General features: G+C 38.8%; 1 protein-coding gene across 2 annotated transcripts in view; it reads left to right on the top strand.

The window, feature by feature from the left end:
* LOC149794788 (uncharacterized) overlaps positions 1-2,600 on the top strand; it is a 45,628-nt gene extending 43,028 nt beyond the window's left edge. For both annotated transcript variants that reach the window (XM_089963975.1, XM_089963974.1), the window contains one exon: positions 1,111-2,600. Coding sequence is in view for 1 of the 2 variants with exons in the window: in XM_089963974.1 (XP_089820100.1) it covers positions 1,111-1,364 (254 nt within the window). In the remaining variant the exon portion in view is untranslated. The remainder of the gene's footprint in view (positions 1-1,110) is intronic.
* Positions 2,601-21,337: the final 18,737 nt, after the last annotated feature.

Raw genomic sequence — 21,337 nt, 5'->3', positions numbered from 1 at the left:
ACCCACTGGTGATCTGGAGAGTAACGAATTGCCGCAAATGACTTGCGACAATCTTTGTTATAAGATTTCGTACAAACACCAACATAGACGTTCTTATTTGTATACAATTGATTTTGGAAGCACTTGTCCAAATAACTCGAGTTTACCACAGGACCACAAAACAAATAAAATCACTCTACTTCAAGAAAAAGAAACCCCTCTAAAAAAATAACTTTTGTCATTTTCTGTCATCCTTGTTCTTGTCCACTCCTACCCTTAGGTGGTGGTGTGGTTTCTCACCAGAGTACGTTGTTCCTAACGATTCTCCATGAGGGCTCACTTGATTATTTTAATTGGTGTTGGGAAGATATTTCTTAACCCGAGTAATTAGCCGATTTCTAAGAGCAGACGTCATATTGTACAGTATTCACGAGACTTTATGACAGCATGGACAAATTTAATACAATGGACCCTCTCTAATTTCTTAATGTAGGGAAATCTCTTGATATTTTGGACATGTGTATTTAGTAATTTGAGATATAAATAATTCTTTGTTTTTGGTGTTTGGGATGTATTTTGCAACGTATAGTGCTAATATTCGGCTTGGAAAGGCTTACTAATAAGTCATTAAAACGTGAAACAAGAAAAATCTTGCAAGTGTGAAATTAGACTTTCGTGATGCGTGCCATTAGGTGATTATGGAAACAATATTTGTAATACTCACGCAATTAAGAGCTCTTGAGTTGACAACGACTGTTCTATTGTGGTCCCTTAAAATACAGGAACACAATTGTCCTTAGCCAGACCAACGCAGGTGTCTGATTCGCATGATAGGGAGGCCCCTTGCGCGTAACATTATTTATTATTATTATTATTATTATGATCATCATCATCATCATTATTTAGTAGTAGTAGTAGTAGTAGTATTAGTATCAGTATTCCCTTCTTGTCATCCTCGGAAGTAGAGTTTATATAATGTTTGGAGGAAAATGCGCCTATCCACGGCGGAGGTCATGCCACCTTTTATCAATCATGTGGCTGCAGAGTCCTTCAAATTCTTATTCTTTTTCACCAGTTGTCGCAAAAATGGACCTCGCGTATATAATGATATGCAATAATATTCTTTTTCAGTGGTTTTGCAATGGGATTTAGTGTTTTTACACACGTTCCTACCGCAAGAACAAGATAATGCTAGCTCCGATTTCATCTTTCCTTGGTGCAGGACAATGGAAGCCATCTGCGGAGCCTGCTCAATCGGTTGCAGTCTGCTTTTCTTGACTGGCCTTAGGAAGGCACTTAAAGCATATGAGAATGCGCAGCAAGGTTCCACAGAAAATGCATACGGCATCGAAGAGGATGAAACAAAAGTACTATTTGAAAGTTGAGAAGAAAATAGCTCTATCAGAAATAATATTTTTAATCAAGATTCGATGTTTACTTTGCAGTTTTGTTGTCTGCATTGTGTATTATTTGAAGAACATAGTTTTTATTGCTTGATAAATTTACAAGGGTAGATAGCAAAACGTATTAACCAGATTGATTTCACATGTGTGTGTGTGTGTGTGTGTGTGTGTGTGTGTGTGAGAGAGAGAGAGAGAGAGAGAGAGAGAGAGAGAGAGAGAGATTTCTTTTATATATATTAGAAACACAAACGCTGCATTTATGAATGTGAGTAATCAATACCTTGTTTTTGAATTGATACCAGACAATAGACCAGGTCCCTCTCTGTTTCTGTTTTAAAAGTACTTTATCCAGGATTCTATGGCGATACTGAAGTGATGAATGTACCGCTCTGTTTCTCTTTTAAACGCATTTCTTCTAAAACTGTATGGTGATACCGAAGTAATGACAGTACAGCAAGTTTAGGATTATAAGAAGCTCAGACACTGATGTTACACTAAGTTATCACGTCTAACATTAGCGTGACGGTGGTGTTTAGAATTCTTCTGGTAGCTGCTTTGCCTGCAACAAACGTGATTTCATGATTTAAGATAGAAAGTACCGTGGAATAAAAAGTCCAGATTAGATTCATCTATGCATCTTCTTACCCATACATACGCTACAAACATACATATGCAAATATATATGTATACATACATACTTCACACATGTGTACATGCATACATGTCACTTACGTGTGCATACATACATCCTACATACATGTGTGGATACATACATGTTACGTATGCATACATACTTCCTACATACATGTGTGGATACATACATGTTACGTATGCATACATACTTACTACATACATGTGTGGATACATACATAAAGATGTATGTAAGTATGTATGGAAAAACAGACATACGAATGGATATGTGGAAGAATCAAAACCTTGTATATATTGAGGCATTTAATGAAAGCACACAACAGTCTGTTACACAGATTGTGGTGAAAGGGTACAACGAATGGAACAATTAACGAGAAAATTTAGTTTATGACCAATTCATTTGATAGCATAGCAATATACAAGAGGTTATGTCGCCCCCATATACTACTTAGCATGTATGAAGAAAAAAATATATTGTGCTACATTATTTGCCATATCTAACTGGTGTTTACAAGTATTTATTTTTATTTTGTTTTATTTTTTGCTAAATAAAACATATACAAGTTGTTTAGAGTTACCCCGTGTTAGCACTGCGTTGCCCTAGTTATAATCTTTCCTCCCACTTCTCTACTTTATATTCCGCTTTTCCTTCCTTCTTTCCTTCCTTCTTTCTTTTGTTTACTTCACCTGTTCTCGTCATCGTCATCCTTTCCCTTGTTTTCATCAATCCAAAAAGTACCATTCTTGCTTTCTTTGACAATAATCAAAGCTATCCCCTTCTTAATACATACGTTTATGATCCATCTATTTACAAACCCACCTATCACGTCAGGGGAGTTTGGATCGTTTTGAGGTTTTTGTGCATCAACCTTACAAATCGGGACAGACAAAAGATTGAACCAATCAGTTGAAATGTAGTAAAATCAGACAACCCTCTCAGACAACAATACTATTGGTGATAAATAGCTGCTTGTGGTGCGCAACAACATCGTGTTCGCAAAACTCCGCTTACAGAAACATTACAAGGAAGTGTTACACGGATCTGGATGTGTTCTCAAAGATGGTTGTGCGCAGTTCGAAACAAAACTTTGTTGGTAAGTTTCATTATAAATGAAAGAAGATTTGTGTGCGGCTATTATTTCTTCTTCAAATACTTAGACCAACTGACGCAAGTAGTAAGATATGAAATAATTGCAAAAGAAGCATGAAGCATTCCACGTGCTCATGATGCAGAATGGTAAGCTTACATTTATCGTATGTCTAGGATTGTGGAAATACGTAGATTTGATAGAATGTGTTTCGTCTAGGATTGTGGATAATACGTAGGGATCGATGCCGACAGAGGTTCGTGTTCTGGTGACCTTTGGAAACCTCTGTCCACTTATTTGTGTAGGATATAAAATAAAGCTGTAGATTTCTTATTTTGAAAGGTTGTCGTTAGAAATTACTTGTTTTTATTTTGTTGCTTCATAAATGTGAAAGTTATAATCTGATTGATTAACGGAAAAGTCAAAATAACCTGATTGTCGGTCAACAGAACATAACCCCGGTGTCCGTCCCATCTCTGCTATGCTGGAAATCACCAACTTTAATCAGATTTTGATTGACATTGTGACAATGTATCGCTTTTTTTTCGCCACAGTGTATTCCATAATTCGAAAAGAACCGCCTAGGAAACTTGAGCTGGCATTAAATTTACCCTTACCTGTAAATATATGCAAATGGCTGTTATTAAGTGCGTGTTTATTATTTTCTCCATCATGTTCAATGTCGTTAGAAGGCTATAGTGCAACGTTTAATTCATATAGTGGTGATGTTCAGCAGGTGTGGGTGTCGGTGAGTAGAGGGGTGATGGTGTGTAGAGGTGGGAACTGGTCGGTAGAGGTAAGTGCTGTTTCTTAAGACGGTGTGCTAGTTAGTGAGTCACAGAGCTTGTCATGCAACTCTTCCCTTTATCATCATGTTAAGAATGTTTTTAATAGGAACATTCCCATTGTTCTCAGGACCGCTCCAGTGGCCTAGTGGTTAGAGCGTCCGCCTTGGATGCGAAAGGTCGTGGGTTCGATCCCTGGCCGAGTCATACCAAAGACATACAAAAATGGTACTAACAGCTGCCTGGTGTCAGGATAATGAGACTGGTGGGACATCATGCTACATGTCTGCGGCATGATGACCCATTGCTAGATATCACTATAAACTGTCACACTGCAGACATCGTAGTGATATGACTAAAAAATTGTTAAAGCTACGTTAAAAATCCAAAACCACACACACACACACACACACACACACACACGTTGTTCTCAGCGGTATTTTCAGAATTAAATTTGCTTGTACAATAATGCAGATATGGCAGGGCAGATTTTTTTACCATTGTCCGTCAATCACGTTTCTGTTAATTTCTCATTTCTCTCAGCTGTATGGTCATACAAATGAGACTTAGGTTTGGGGAAGAATGATGGAGGCTGGGGCTGCCTTGCGTTTTCATCTGGAAACTTCTCGACCTCGAAAGGAAAAAAATATTCGTCAACTTTTAGGTACCGAAGATGTGTATGACGATGTGTGTGTAGCTTGTGACTTACACCCTCATTGGACAGATGTACGTGATTGGAAAAAATGGGGTTTGGAGGCTTGGACCAAAGAAGTGGCCAATTATGCCGAAAAATTGGGATCCTCTATTCAAATGTTCAGTGAAAAAAGTAACTTTTAAACCTGTGTTAGTCACAGTCTCAGAAGCAGAAGAACCCATCACCGAGGACAACCGTTCCCTCCAGGACAGGACTGTCATGGACATTCCCGAAAGACCATTCCAGGAGGACACCTGTGTGACTATAACCAACGTAGAGACTGTAAGAACATTCCACACTGTCCCTATGACACATTGTTTACCAACAACATGTTGTACAGTGACTTGTTTATATTCATGTTGGTCGTTTTAATGTGTATTTTATCGTTGTACTTAACCATTTGGCTTTTATGTCATTTTGTTTTTCGTGTTGTTCCATTTTAATTTGCATTAAACGTGTCTTCAGAAAAAGTATAAAAACTCTTGTCTTGTCTGTTTTCGTGTCAAAAGTGACATTCCCTGCACTATGGCTACCTCTACTGTCACTGCTCACTCTTCCTCCACTTTCACAGTCATCGACGAACACTTAGATCGTACCAGCTGGGAGGCCTTGCATCTTCGCCATCTGTTTAACATGTTAATTGTCGGACCAAGTGGTTCAGGCGAAACCGAATTTGTCAAACATTTGAACGAACATAAGCATCATTTGATCGATCGTCCACCTCAGTGGATCGTGCGGTATTAGAAAGAGTGGCAATCGGCGTACAATCTCTTGCGAGAAAGTCAAGGCGATTCAATCGTGTTTGTGGATGACATTCCTAGCGAAGACGACGGAATCGTGTCTGACCCCAGTATAACTCGTCTGGTCATTTTCGACATGTTAGGAGAAACGAAGAAGAAATTAAACTGTAATTTACACGCAAAGGGCATCAACGTAATGCATGTGTCATTTACATTACTCAAAATTTGTTCCAACAAAGTAAAGCCCATCGCACCATCTTTCTCAATGCTCATTACGTGGTCTTGTTTATAAGCCTTAGAGATAAATCGCAAGTGCAAGTCTTAGCCAAACAGTTAAGAACGCCTTGGCTGACTCGTGCGTACGACGATGCCACTCAAACCCCACACGCATATTTACTCGTGGATTTAAAACCCACCACACCCGATTATTTGCGATTTCGTACCCATCTGTTTCACCACTGGTGCCAAGACAGTGGGTCTGTCGTGTACACGTCCTCGTCGTCGTCTTAACAAAAGAATCTATAAAGAAAAACTCGGACACTTTCGATCTGTCTCACACAGAGTCAACATGACGTCCCTTTAGTCTCATCTTCCCTTCAAATTGATTCGAGTCGTGTACGCCATCAGTCGTGTAAGAAATAAAAAAAAATACATGCTCGTGTCTTAGAAGCCAGCCTAAAATAAGTCTTACGACGGTCTACGGTGACAGCACGTCAATTACTGCAATTCCTAATCAAACCAAAGCTTTTTTTAGAGAAACGAAGTAGACTTGACGCAACTGGCCGATCACCGCATCGACACTCACACCAAAAAAGCAAATCATTTTGGAACCTGGAGGTAGCGATATTCTAAGAGGTGTCATCATTCGCTCCCTTTTGGGATCCTAATGTTCCCAAAGTCCTCCCAAGAAAAAAGCCACTTCCAAAAAAAGTCAAACGAACTCCAAATAAGAAAAAGATCAACGGTGTCAATACCAGGTTAAAACCCCAGAAAAAGAAAAGCCCACACAAAAAAAGAAAATTCCACAGAAAAAGAAATGCTCCAGGCAAACAGTTTTTACACGCATCAGACACACTTCGGCCAGGACACAACCTTACATTCGCAAACCACCACCACCTTCAGCGACGGCGACCGCGTCTCCAGTAGCTTCAGGTTCTTCCACTTCTCCGTTGTTGGTGATGCCTGCCAAACCTAATTTGACACCAAAAAATATCAGCTGCTCACAATGTTCCTGCTCCTAAAATCAAAGTCCAAGAGAGATCGGGCATGTACAGAGTTTACTGGATTTGTCCAATCAATAACTGTCCCGATTTAGTCCGTTGCGAACCCATCCACGATGAGTGATGCCTGAAATCAAGTTGATACGACGTAAAGACAATCTGTGGGAACGCGTTCCAGTATAAAAAAGACTTGAGGCAAAGAATGGAAATCAGTGTTTTTGTGCTCCTGAACACCCTAAGATGTCACCCCCAGAAGCCTTCCCTATTGTAACCCCCACAAGGAAAGAAAAGGAAAGGACTGTCTCCTCGTTTAATCAAACATAGGAACATATTGTCCGTCCTGTCCAAAGCTATGTGAAAAAAACTCATTCAAACGGCATCCACAGGCTTCATCGATACCGTGTATGAATGTTGTTTGAATGGCTTGAAAGGCACGATACCTTTGTTAAAGAAGAGAAGAAATGCTTAGCCAAACATCGTCACGTTCTTCGCCAAATGATTCAAAAGAAAATCCCCGTTCGTCAAAAGAAGAAGATGTTGGTACAACGCGGAAGAAATTTACCCGTGTTGTTAGGGTCCCTGGTGAAAGGAGTATTGGGATCAATGCTGGGAGGATTGAAGGGAGCAAGATAAAAAGGGACAAAGAAGATAAAAGGGATCTCTGGAGACCATAAATCTCAGACGTGACCATTGAAATCCGATGTAAGGACAAAACTGGCTTTACTGCCTTACAAACGATGGATGGAATACCATCGTTGGCAAGAACAACGGACACCGCATTTGTCTCCCAATCCTCATTCCCAGTTACAACACGAATTGCAGTCGTTGATGGATCGCAACAATTTGTCCGAAACAGAAAAAAAATCGCAAAAGTACGGTCAACTCTTGCAACGACTACAACTCTTTCATCAGAAAGCTTTAGACGAAATAGCTCTGCCCACTTTGAAAGATTTTAGGTCTTGATGAACAGTCCATCAGCATAAACATCACTAGCACCACCACCACCCGGGGACACCGAGTGTCCGAGTGGTCTAAAGCGCTGTCCGTTACGGACCACTGCCATCTCACCTCTGTCTGCGTGGGTTCGAGTCTCGGATTCAGCCAATGTGGGTATGAGAGAAAGCTTGCCAGTAGCTTCTCGTGGGTCGGTGGATCTTTCCGGAGTTTTCCCGGGTTCTTCCTCCACCATTAATACTGGCCTCCATGTATAGCCTTTTGTGTGCTGAAAAATGGCGTTAAACTCTACAACAAGAACAACAACAACAACCACCCTCAGCGGTCAAGACAGACAGAGCCCCACGAATGCCTGAGGAACAAGAGGTACGAGAAGTCTTTCGAACACCGTCAGCAGCTCCCGTTCCTAGTAAGATTTCAGCGTCCTTGTTGACCCCTTCCTCCACTCCCCAACAAGAAGAACTGAAAGCTTGTGTTAAAAAGATGATGTCCACTCCTCCTTCGACAGAAGTGAAAAAGAAAGAATGGAAATCAGAATTGAAAAAAGAAAGGAAGACCAGAGCCATCCCATTGCCACCTCCACCACCACCACTACCCTCAACTTCTACTCCCGTGGCACATCGGACACGAAAGCCGTTTCCATACCACCATCTCGCCCCATCCAAAGTAGCTTCAGCGAAGTGTGGGTGACTTATTAAAAATGTTAGCCAGCATTTACAACGATCCATCCCATCCTGCAGGTTACGTAGGAGTTCAGAAATTGTATCATGCTGCCAAAATCCGCCTGAAAAGTCTTCGTTAACTCAAGTGCAACTTTACACGAATCCATTCGACGAAAATTTTCCAGATGTCGTACCCGAGTGGAGGGCATCGATCATCAATGGCAAAGCCATTGAGACGATGTCTCTCTTTGGCTACGTACAATTGTGGCTTCATATATTTTTTATATGTCATCGACGTCTTTTTTAAATTAGCTTGGGTTGTGCCATTGACTTACACATCTAGCGGTGAATCAGTCCGAGCCCTCAAACTGGTGCTGAAACATAGTGGACGTCACCCTCTTTGTTGGCAAACCGACAAAGGCACCGAATTTCTGGATCAAGCTTTCCAAAAAGAATTAAAGAAACGTGAGATTCATTTTTTCACCACCGATAATCCCGAAACCAAAGCCAGCATCGTGGAACGTTTTCAACGCACCTTGAAAGAATGCATGTGGAAATGTTTTACACATCACCACACTCTCAAGTACATCGACATCTTACCGCACTTAGTTCAAGCGTACAACCAATCTTACCGTCGGAGCATCGGAAGTGCCTCCCAAGAGGTGACATCCAACCACGAAGTGCACGTTTTTGAGCGCCATTTTGGTAAGTTCTCGTCATTGGCTGCCCCCCCCCCCCCAGAAAGGTAGAGTGTTGGCAGCAGGAGATTGGGTATGCATTGGCATAACCAAACGCACTTTCGACACAGGCTACTTACCCAACTGGACCACCGAAATGTTTCGTGTCACTGGACGAGTGCGTGGCCGTCATCCTGCCGTCTATAAATTGGAATACATGAACGGGTAAATGTTAAAAGAAATGTTACAACGCGTAACCAAAAGTGTAGACTAAGTGTACGACATAGAAAGCATTTTCAAAAGAAGAACCCGTAAAGTGGGAAAACGACGTGTCAGAAAAGTCAAAGTATGTTGGAAAGGATATCCTACCAGTTTTGATTTTTGGATCAACGGTTCACAAGTCATTGGCTATGAAAAGAAATGACCATCATGCCCTCCCACACAACCTCAGGTACGGCTACCACCGCAGCGACCACTCTTTCACCGAGTTCTTCTCTGCAAGATCTACAAAAGCAACCCTTGTGAGTGTGGTGTGGAGAACGTGTGCCTAGAAAGCAAATCGTCTTTTTCTGCCAAATCTTAGTGGTGTATTGTGTCATCGGTGCGGCCATGACAGTTCCATGCCGATGTTTCCCAACAATACTTTGTGTTGTTACACGGCCAAATTACATCATGCCATCCAGTTAGATCACGAAGACCATTGGGAAGTGGCTTTATTGGAAATAAATTACCCTAAACAAATCAAAAACATCACTGAAACTCAAAACAATTTTGAGGTCGAAGTTCTGGATTCTTGAAGACGTAGTGCAACAAACAATAATAAACACTAAACAACAACCATAATTCACTGCGAATCGACCAGTACCCGGCACTACTCCTACATTCTACATCTATGAGTTTAAAATTAACTCAGGATAATATTTTAGCGGTCAACATCTGATGGACGCGATTATTGACAGATTCATCACAGCATTTGACAAAATCCTGGCCAAAGTAAACAAACGTGTCACCATCGAGTTCCATAAAGTGTCTCGTCGCTACTGATGAAATGTGTAAGTGAGGAAGAAAGTATAGGTATTAGATTCTTTCCTGAATTGTATGACAATTTGGGATGGGAACACAAGATGATCAAGGATGTAAAGAACATAAGAGAAATACTAATCATTGACGACAACTCGAAATTTGTGAAACATTTTCGTTCCTCTCTAGAACTGAACCAAAGACTCAGTCTGATCTTTGTATTCTCCGATGTGGTGGAGTACAACACGGTGGGACACACCTCCGTATCGATATTGCGTGTCATTCCTTTCAAAGTGGATTCTGCTACGGTCACCGACGAGGAAGGCGGAGACGCCTATCACGTTCACCGTGAATTTGTACATCCTCACTATTTACCCATCAGTAAGTCGTATTTTGACACTGTCAGCATAGCTATGAAAGGAGATCGGGAACAAAATATTTCATTCACCAACTCCATTTTGAAAAAAGATTCTCTAACGACTAGTAAGTCATGTATCCAGTGTACCGAGTCGTCGCTCGACAGCGAGGACATGGTTTAGGAGATATGCTGAAATCAGCCTTTCGTTCGGTGGTCAAAGTTTTGAAACCGATGGTGACACAAGATTGAACGTTTTGAAATATGCCGCATTGACGCAAGGAAAAAAATTTCTCCAAAATGTCATCATCGACAACCAAAACCCTAAAGAAGCATTCTTGAGAGCAGGCAAAAACGTCTTCCTGCGAACGGGCAAAGACATTCTGGGCCGACAAGAAACACCTTTTAATGCTCTGGACGCTGCCGAATCAGGCATTTCTGCTTCCCTGACGCCACGCAAGGACAAGGCAGAAAGAGACGAATAAGAAAACACCCTTTCAGAAGCCTTCATACTCTTTAAGATACAAAGACTGGGAAAAGAATAACCGTCCGAGAATTAGACGTTTTTGATTATTGAATCATAGAAACAAAAAATGATACACTGATAATCTTGTGCCTATTCCAAGTCGGAAATGGATTTGTTTGCCACGCCACCCACCATGATGACCATGCAAGAATCTCAATGTTGAATTTCATCCCGTCTCCTCTTTGACGGATTTAGCTCCCATCAAGTTTGAAATCAAAAGACAGTCCGAAGATTTCATTTATCTGAATAGCAGTTACTTGTACCTGAAAGTCAAAGTTCTAGATAAGGCTGGACATCCTATAGAGGAAACGGAGAAAGTAGCTCCCGTCAACAGTTTCATGCATTCCTAGTTCAGCTCAGTGGATTTGTACTTGAATAACAAACTGGTCAGAATCAGCTTGGATACTTACCCTTTCTGTGCCTACCTAGAATATCTCTTGACGTACGGAATAGACGCCAAGAACACCCATCTAAATGTTTGGGTGCCATGAGAACCTGACACAGTGGGCCAGTCTAAAACATTATCGAAAGATAATGTTGGAATTTTGATCGACACGAAAAAAAGTCTTAAACAAGAAAAGTTTAGAACTGATGAATCGTTTGCATTTGGATATGTGGTTGCAAGGGAAGTATTTGCTAAACGGTGTGAATATCCGCTTGAGACCGAATTGCAGCAGTACCGCTTTCCATTTCTTGGCTGAAGCTCCTGACAACCACAAAAGCAAAATCGAGGACGCCAAACTCCACGTACGACCGCCAAGTATCCGATACGTCGCGTGGAAGTGAAAACTTTTACCATTCCCAGTGAACATCATTCCATGATCGAAGATAGTCTTTTCCAAGGACAGTTACCCAAACGTTTAATCCTTGGTATCGTCGAGAATGAAGCCTTGAACGGAATCTTCAATAAAAAATCCTTTCAACTTTCAGCACTTCAAGGTGAAGAAAATCGAAGTCAGTCGGGCTGGCAAAACTTTGTGTACCAGACCTTTCGAACCTAAGTTTGGTAAAGAGATGAATTACTTGAGAGCGTACTTGTCCCTGTACGAAGCCACCGGACAGTTAGGAACCAACACCAGTCACAGTATTATGTACAAAGATCATGCAGAAGGTTATGCTTTGTGGGTTTTTGATTTCACTCCAAACCAAGTGAGCGACGAGGGACTTTTCCACCCTATAAAATCCGGACAGATTGTTGTGGAAATTCAGTTTGCTGACGAGCTGAAGGAGACAGTGAACGTCATCCTGTATGCCGAATTCGTTAATACCATATAAATCAACAGTTTGAGAGTAGTCATTCTAGACTATTAGAAGCAATGGAAAACTGTAATCCCTCTTCGAATAGTGGATAATCTATGGAAATGGAATGGGAGGGTACCGTGGAAGTAGAACCACAAGACAAAGACGAAAATTACATTGTAATGAAGTCCAGATGGCCAGAACAAGAACAACATTTAGTCTCCTGTCTTGCCAAACGCCTGGCAGAAAAAATTGCGGAATTGATCAAGAAAGATTGCTATGGATGTCAAAATGATCATCCCAGTCAAATTCAACAGGATAAATATCTGATGAGTCAAGAAGAAAAATTGGACGAGTATTTGGACGAAGCTTGAGTCTCATCTCGGAAGAAGCTGTGTTGCATCAGTGGTATAAAAACTTGCGTGATCATTCCTCCCCCCCCCTTTTGATGTCTCTAGAGATTCATCCGAATGCGGAGACAAAGCGAATAAACGGTTACTTGTCAGAGATTTTCAAACTAAATGTTCGGTTTGAATTGATGACTTATCATTACCTGTGAAGAAACAAAAAACAAAAAGAAAAAAAAACACTAGCACGTGAGCTACAGCCGCAGCCACAACAGCCACTACACCAGTACAGAGAGCCGTTATCCCCATGACGGAAAACTGGGAAAATGAAGTATGAAGACCACATCATCCATGAGTGTGGCATAGGAGAAGGGAACAAGTCTTCACTATCCCTCAAACAGAGGAGTAGGATAGTAAAGCTACTCAAGCCCGGTCTGCGCTCCCAACCACAACAATCAATCGAGACAACAATTGGAGTCGGCGTTGAGTATGTGGTTCCAGTCCTGGGAGGTACCAGCATTAAGAAATGTGTATTTGGAGTTTTAAGAAAAAAGCCCTTCTCAGGTCTACCCAAATCTCTAGAAAAGAGACTATTCAAGTTGCCAATTGGTATAAGTGTGGAGTAGTGTGATTATAAACACTCGCTCCTTTCATAATATGTGTGTGTATGTGTGTATTTGTGTGTGTTTGTATAAGCTCGCGTACGTTAGTGTGGATAGTAGATATTGTGGTTTTTTCCTTCCCTTCTGTGTGGATAGTAGAGTGTGTATTTGTATGAATTAGCGTACTTTTGTGTGAATAGTAGATATTGTGGTTTTTATCTTCTTCACATGTGTGGATAGTAGATTTTGGGTTTGTGGATAGTATATAATAGGTTTTTTCTTCTTACGTATGTGGATAGTAGATACTGAGGATTTTTATATTAGATATTGGGATTGTTTTTTGCTCCTTCCCGTGTGTGGATAGTATATTTGGGGTTTGTTTTCCTCTCCTTCCGGTGCGTGGATAGTAGATATTGGGAATTGTGAATAGTATATTTGGGTTTGTAAGTGTTCGCGTACGTTTGTGGGAATAGTAGATAATATGTGAAGTTATTGTAAGGGATGTTTTCCTTCACGTCCGTGCTTGGCAAATATAAAGTCAAAGCCTCCGTCGTTCGCGCCATTCAACATTGAATAAACGAAGATGGCAATGGATTTATTTACCAACTTGAAAGACAGTTGGTGTTGGATGGTGGATGTCGCATATGTGGTGGAAAGGCTAGAACATTAATGGAGGTATCCAGTTACCAAATACTTTGTGGCAAGTCAAGTGACCAGCCTGAAAGTAGCCAGGGATCTGGTAAAAGGCATGATAGAGGAGTAAGTAGAAAGGTTAAGAGGCTTCATTCAGCCTAAGTTCAACCAAACTATGTGCGAGTGGGAACCTTAAAGAAGGCCCTTGATAATATGATGAAAGTGAGGTGTTTTTTGGAAGACATATTTAATTTGACAGAGTGGTCTTTCGTAAAGTTGGAGCTATAACAACTGAAGAAAGGAGAAGAAATAATGAAAAAAGTGCTGGAAGAAGAGGTGAAAGATAAATAAAGAGAGAAAAGAAAAAGACAATAGAAAGAAAAAAAAAATAGAACTTTGACAGACTAAAACAAACTGGATAAAGGTGCATGAGAAATTTAGATCTATGGGACATCCTGACTGGATGCAGGAGAAGGTAAAGAAGAAGAAGAAAGGAATTATTGAGAAAGTGAGGAAATGGTGGAAGAACTGGAGAAAATATAAGAAGAACCCAAAGGCCCTTTTCAGGGCCACTCATATGCCTCCAAAAGATTTGCTTTCTTGCCTAAAACAATTTCTTGGTCGGTTGTATAGTTGTTTATGTTTGTATGTTATATGTTGTATGTGTTATATATGTCTTTGTTCCGCCAAAACGTTCTGGGGTTTCTTCCCGCTCTTTGGTCCCAGTTGAGGTCAGCCCCCTTGCTACATTGTTATCAATCTTCAGTACTGTGACGTCACCTCACCTGTTCCATTCCGTATATAACCCCAACCTTTTGTCCGTATATAAGGTGTTTTCCATTGTCCGTATGAATATTGTCCGTAGAGTAGCTCGCGGAGATCTGTAATGTCTTTTCCCATTGTTCGTAGGGTGGCCCCCTTCACTACTGGTGCGTTTGTTTTTTTCCCTTAACAAAAACCACTTGTCGCTAAACACAAAATTCAGTGTGTGTATGTGTTTATGTATGTGTTTTTGTATACAAGGGTTCGTTTGTGTGTATGTATGTGTTTTTGTATGCAGGAGTTTGTGTGTGTGCGCGCATGTACGTTTGTGTATGTGTGTGTGTATGTTTGTTTTTGTGTGTGTAAGTGTGCGCGCCTACGTTTGTGTGTATTTTGTTTGTATGCGCACGTACTTTTGTATGTGATTGTGTTTATTTCTTTTCCTTAACATAAAGCCTATCCCTTAACAAAATATGTGCATGTATATGTTTTATGCCGCGTTCGTTATATGTTGTTGGAGTTGTTGTTGTTATGAGTTTAGTGCCATTTTTCAATACATTTATGCTATACACAGCGGCCAGTGTCGTTATGCCGAGGCTCGAACCCATTCGGACAGAGGTGAGATGTCATTGATCTGTAAAGGCGAGCGCCTTGGCCAACAGGGGCCTCGTACTTGTATGCTAGAGTATAGTTTTGGTGTTTGTATACGCGATGCTACAGTAGAGTGTCTATAAACACGCCTACCCACTGTGATGCTATAATACTGTAACGCGTAAGGGGGCCCAACCACTGTGTGATGCTATATTATCACATAGTAGGTATAGTTGTCCATATAGTATGTGCAGTTTCATAATTTTGATATTACCATACGGTAAAATATCACTTTATTTGATTCTGATTGGTCCAAATAAACCCATGAAATTATTGTGCAGTATCTGCTTTAATGATTGGCTGGGATCGTGGAAAAACGTTTTTAACACCGCCTTCTGGAATGTTTTTGTTTTAAATAAACATTATTGGCGGCCATTTTTTAACTTGACTCGCGAAAGGAAATTGAGGTAAAATTATCTCGGCTGTCTGAATATGGATATGTTACCCCCACAGGGGTTTGTTATGACATGTATAACAATATCATCAAATGAAAATGGCATGAAAGTACAAGACAAGAACAGCAATAAGAATTAAAACTAAGGGTATTGCTTATTTGATAGCGGGTGGCGGGGTGGGGGAGGGGGCGGTATATCTGTAACACAGATATAGAATCCACCGTATATACAAGTGTGGTTTAAATGTTAACGTACAGAAGTAAATAAACTCACATCTGTTCACAGAAGAATGTGGACATAAATGGGTCTCCCAACTGACAGAACTTACAGTATATCATCATCATTATCAACATCATCATCAGTCCCGTAGTCTGGTAGACCGTTTGGGCACCGCACAAGACCGAACAACCAGCTTCCTCAATTCCTCTCGATTTTATTTTCTGTCTTTCTCAATGAGTGGCTAATGTCAAGCCTGTCCACTCTCGAATGTTATCTTTCAACTTCTTTCTTTGCCTGCCTCTCTATCTTCTTCCATGTACAGTGTCTTGCAGAATTGTCTTGGCAAGTCCTGATGATCGTGAGAAATGACCATACCACTGCAGTTTACGTCTTTTTTCACTGCCATCAGGAGATCTTCGCGAGGCCTAATGGCTTGTATTATCCATTGTCGCATTTCTTCATTGGTGACACGGTCTTTATTTGTGACACCGAGGATCTCTCAGAAACATCTTATCTCTGTGGCCTGTATCCTTTTCTCTAAGTCACCTGTTATGATCCATGATTCGCAGGCGTATCAATATGGAGATCAAAAGTGAGTGCATCAGTCTGACCTTTGAACTGTTCTTGTCCTTCCAGATGGGGCTCAGTTTTGTCGGTGCTTCTGTTGTCTGTGCAATCGTGGAGAGTACTTCAGGCCAGCAGCATATATGGGATGCAAATCCGACTAAGAATTGTTTACGTCTTCTGTACAGTCTGTTGTTACAAAATCAAATACTGCAAACAACTGGTCACAAATGCATTGCAGTAAATGTGAAAATGTTTGCATCCAGTAATCCTATTTCACATGAAAATTGCAACAATGCAATGTTATGTTCTGAAAGTTACATTTTAGAGAAAACATGTACTCTAGGCCTACTGTGTACCGTATCAAACAACGTGGCATCACATCGCATTGATCATTCTGGTTTGAAAAACGTTATAAAATGTTCTGTTTATTCGGATGGAAGCTTTTTCTTCGAATTATAGTTTGTAAAAAAAACGTACAGTCTACTTTTACTAGTTAAACTTTGTTTGGGACTATATTTTATGCACAACAAATGAACGGTGCACCGTCTATCAGAATAAACGAAATCTATGTGATAAAAAGTCTCAAATGGGTAATGATTTAATATAAAATATATGAAAGGCTCGCAAAAGCTGGACATTATTCAACTTGTTTCATAAATTCAATATTAAATCATTACCCATTTGAGATCCTCTATATATTGTGACGTGTAAGAGTCCTACCCACTGTGTGATGCTATAATATTTTTACGTGTAAGCTGACCTACGCAATGTGTGATGCTGTAATATTGTGACGTGTAAAGGGGCGTTGTTACGTATATTTGATGTAATTTATATTTGATTTAATTTGTGTTTGATTTGATTTGATTGTTTGTGTGTTTTGGAGTCTTTTTATTTTCTTTACATGTCAATGTAATGTAATTTTGTTTACTAGGAATTTGATATTTTCCAAACAATTCAGTTTTTCCTTAGATACATAATAATATAAAAACTGTTTCTATTTTTTACTTAGTTCCTGGCCTTGATTAAGGCTCAAGTAAACAACTTTCGGAGTAAAATGATTGGATCTTATCAATGACATACATGAGCTATGTGAATTTTACATTTACATTTTGGCATTACCGTCCATCAGTATCAACACAGATTTAGGGGGTTGATTTATCGGGCTACCACATTCTGAGAGAGAGAGAGAGAGAGAGAGAGAGAGAGAGCTTACTTTCTGTGATTAGTATATCCCTTTAATCCTTTATGTTCCTAGTAAATAATGTAAGAAATGGTGGTCTAAATTTCTTCCTTGGATTCACTAGTATATAATGTAAGAATTGGTAGTCTAAATTTCTTCCTTGGATTCACTAGTATATAATGTAAGAATTGGTAGTCTAAATTTCTTCCTTGGATTCACTAGTATATAACTGAAGAAATGGTAGTCTAAATTTCTTCCTTGGATTCGCTAATAGATAATGTAAGAATTGGTGGTCTAAATTTCTTCCTTGGATTCACTAATAGATAATGTAAGAATTGGTAGTCTAAATTTCTTCCTTGGATTCACTAGTATATAACTGAAGAAATGGTAGTCTAAATTTCTTCCTTGGATTCACTAATAGATAATGTAAGAATTGGTGGTCTAAATTTCTTCCTTGGATTCACTAGTGTATAATGTAAGAATTGGTAGTCTAAATTTCTTCCTTGGATTCACTAGTATATAACTGAAGAAATGGTAGTCTAAATTTCTTCCTTGGATTCACTAATAGATAATGTAAGAATTGGTTGTCTAAATTTCTTCCTTGGATTCACTAGTATATAATTGAAGAAATGGTCCTCTAAATTCCTTCCCTGGATTCACTAGAATATAATGTAAGAAAAGTGGTAGTCTAAATCTCTTCCTTGGATGCACTAGTATATAATGTTAGGAATGGTAGTCTAAATTTCTTCCTTGGATTCACTAGAATATAATGTTAGAAAAGTGGTAGTCTAAATCTCTTCCTTGGATTCACTAGAATATAATGTAAGAAAAGTGGTAGTCTAAATCTCTTCCTTGGATTCACTAGAATATAATGTAAGAAAAGTGGTAGTCTAAATCTCTTCCTTGGATGCACTAGAATATAATGTAAGAAAAGTGGTAGTCTAAATCTCTTCCTTGGATGCACTAGAATATAATGTAAGAAAAGTGGTAGTCTAAATCTCTTCCTTGGATTCACTAGAATATAATGTAAGAAAAGTGGTAGTCTAAATCTCTTCCTTGGATTCACTAGTATGTAATGTTAGGAATGGTAGTCTAAATCTCTTCCTTGGATTCACTAGAATATAATGTAAGAAAAGTGGTAGTCTAAATCTCTTCCTTGGATTCACTAGTATATAATGTTAGGAATGGTAGTCTAAATCTCTTCCTTGGATTCACTAGAATATAATGTAAGAAAAGTGGTAGTCTAAATCTCTTCCTTGGATTCACTAGAATATAATGTAAGAAAAGTGGTAGTCTAAATCTCTTCCTTGGATTCACTAGTATATAATGTTGGGAATGGTAGTCTAAATCTCTTCCTTGGATTCACTAGAATATAATGTAAGAAAAGTGGTAGTCTAAATCTCTTCCTTGGATGTACTAGAATATAATGTAAGAAAAGTGGTAGTCTAAATCTCTTCCTTGGATTCACTAGTATATAATGTTAGGAATGGTAGTCTAAATCTCTTCCTTGGATTCACTAGAATATAATGTAAGAAAAGTGGTAGTCTAAATCTCTTCCTTGGATGCACTAGTATATAATGTTAGGAATGGTAGTCCAAATCTCTTCCTTGGATTCACTAGAATATAATGTAAGAAAAGTGGTAGTCTAAATCTCTTCCTTGGATGCACTAGAATATAATGTAAGAAAAGTGGTAGTCTAAATCTCTTCCTTGGATTCACTAGTATATAATGTTAGGAATGGTAGTCTAAATCTCTTCCTTGGATTCACTAGAATATAATGTAAGAAAAGTGGTAGTCTAAATCTCTTCCTTGGATTCACTAGTATATAATGTTAGGAATGGTAGTCCAAATCTCTTCCTTGGATTCACTAGAATATAATGTAAGAAAAGTGGTAGCCTAAATCTCTTCCTTGGATTCACTAGTATATAATGTTAGGAATGGTAGTCCAAATCTCTTCCTTGGATTCACTAGAATATAATGTAAGAAAAGTGGTAGTCTAAATCTCTTCCTTGGATGCACTAGAATATAATGTTAGGAATGGTAGTCTAAATCTCTTCCTTGGATGCACTAATATATAATGTAAGAAAAGTGGTAGTCTAAATCTCTTCCTTGGATGCACTAGTATATAATGTTAGTAATGGTAGTCCAAATCTCTTCCTTGGATTCACTAGAATATAATGTAAGAAAAGTGGTATTCTAAATCTCTTCCTTGGATGCACTAGTATATAATGTTAGGAATGGTAGTCTAAATCTCTTCCTTGGATTCACTAGTATATAATGTTAGGAATGGTAGTCTAAATTGTGTCCTTGGATGTAGAAATATATGTGTAAGAAATATGTCTAAAAGATTTCTAATTAATGTTTTAAAATCCAATGTGCTTAATTAATTAATTAATTAATTAATTAATTAATTAATTAATTAATTAACAATGAATGAATGAATGAATGAATGAATGAATGAATTAATTAATTGATAAACGATTAATTAAATAAAAAATTAATTAATAAACAATTAGTCCGTAGAGATGATATATCTAACTAATCAAACGCTCCTTAAAAAGCAGGCTGAATACACTCAAACACCGTAAAATAGCAGGCCAAACATAACCAAGCATCATAAAAAGTAGGCTGAACACAAACACCTTAAACAGCAGGCATATAACACAGTCAAATCAAAATGTGTAAGTGCGTCACTGATGCGTACCAAACTTTAATCTGATTTATCACAGTTGATGGCATTTAACTTTGCAATCCTGATGTTCTTGTCATTTTTTCATTTTTCATCAGACCTATCAAGTCAAAACTACTTTTAGAGCATCTGTCTTTCTTTTCGGCTTTTTTTTACATTCAATATGCCTTGTTATTTGTCTCCCAACATCAGAATATCGAATTTATTTTTCATTCAATATGTCTTGCCATTTGTCTTCCAACATCAGAATATCGAATTTATTTTACATTCATTATGCCTTGTTATTTGTCTTCCAACATCAGAATATCGAATTTATTTTTCATTCAATATGTCTTGCCATTTGTCTTCCAACATCAGAATATCGAATTTATTTTACATTCATTATGCCTTGTTATTTGTCTTCCAACATCAGAATATCGAATTTATTTTGCATTCATTATGCCTTGTTATTTGTCTTCCAACATCAGAATATCGAATTTATTTTTCATTCAATATGTCTTCCCATTTGTCTTCCAACATCAGAATATCGAATTTATTTTACATTCATTATGCCTTGTTATTTGTCTTCCAACATCAGAATATCGAATTTATTTTTCATTCAATATGTCTTGCCATTTGTCTTCCAACATCAGAATATCGAATTTATTTTACATTCATTATGCCTTGTTATTTGTCTTCCAACATCAGAATATCGAATTTATTTTTACATTCATTATGCCAAATTATTTGTCTTCTAACATTAGAAATTCGGGCACGTAACCTGGCTGTACACACCTGCCTTCAATTCTGAAAGATGTATAGCAGATAACAGCTACGACGTGTAAAGCAGAAAAGAACCCAGCAATATTATATAAATAGCATATTGCAAACTTTATATCGCTGGCATTTTGTTAAGGGAAAATATATAAGTACCCTAATTTGGTGCTCATAAATTGTGTTGTGGTTCACGGTACCTTCCAGTCCTACAAACTGTAATGGTTCACAGCACATTCCAGAAAACAAACTTTAATGGCTCACGGTACCTTAGAGTAATGCAGACTCTAATGGTTCACTGGAAAAACTTCCCGTCGCTTTCTAAAATACTTGTTTCTAAAGGGAAATCTGATCCATGGCTAAAAGTCGCATCTATGAATAATATGGCTTTTCCCATGAACGTGTACCTAAGCATAGGCCTATAGTGTTAAGTCAAGCTGGTTTGTCATTTCACTGATAAAGAAGCACGATTAAACAAATACATCAATGTGTAAAAAGGTCATTGCAAATTGATATGGATGACGTCTGTTCGGTGTATCCTTGTTT

Source organism: Sinohyriopsis cumingii, chromosome 7, assembly GCF_028554795.1.
Source record: "Sinohyriopsis cumingii isolate HCF-2022 chromosome 7, ASM2855479v2, whole genome shotgun sequence".
NCBI lineage: Eukaryota > Metazoa > Mollusca > Bivalvia > Unionida > Unionidae > Sinohyriopsis > Sinohyriopsis cumingii.
Note: the sequence above shows the minus strand (reverse complement) of the source record. Positions and strands in the feature narration are given on the sequence as shown.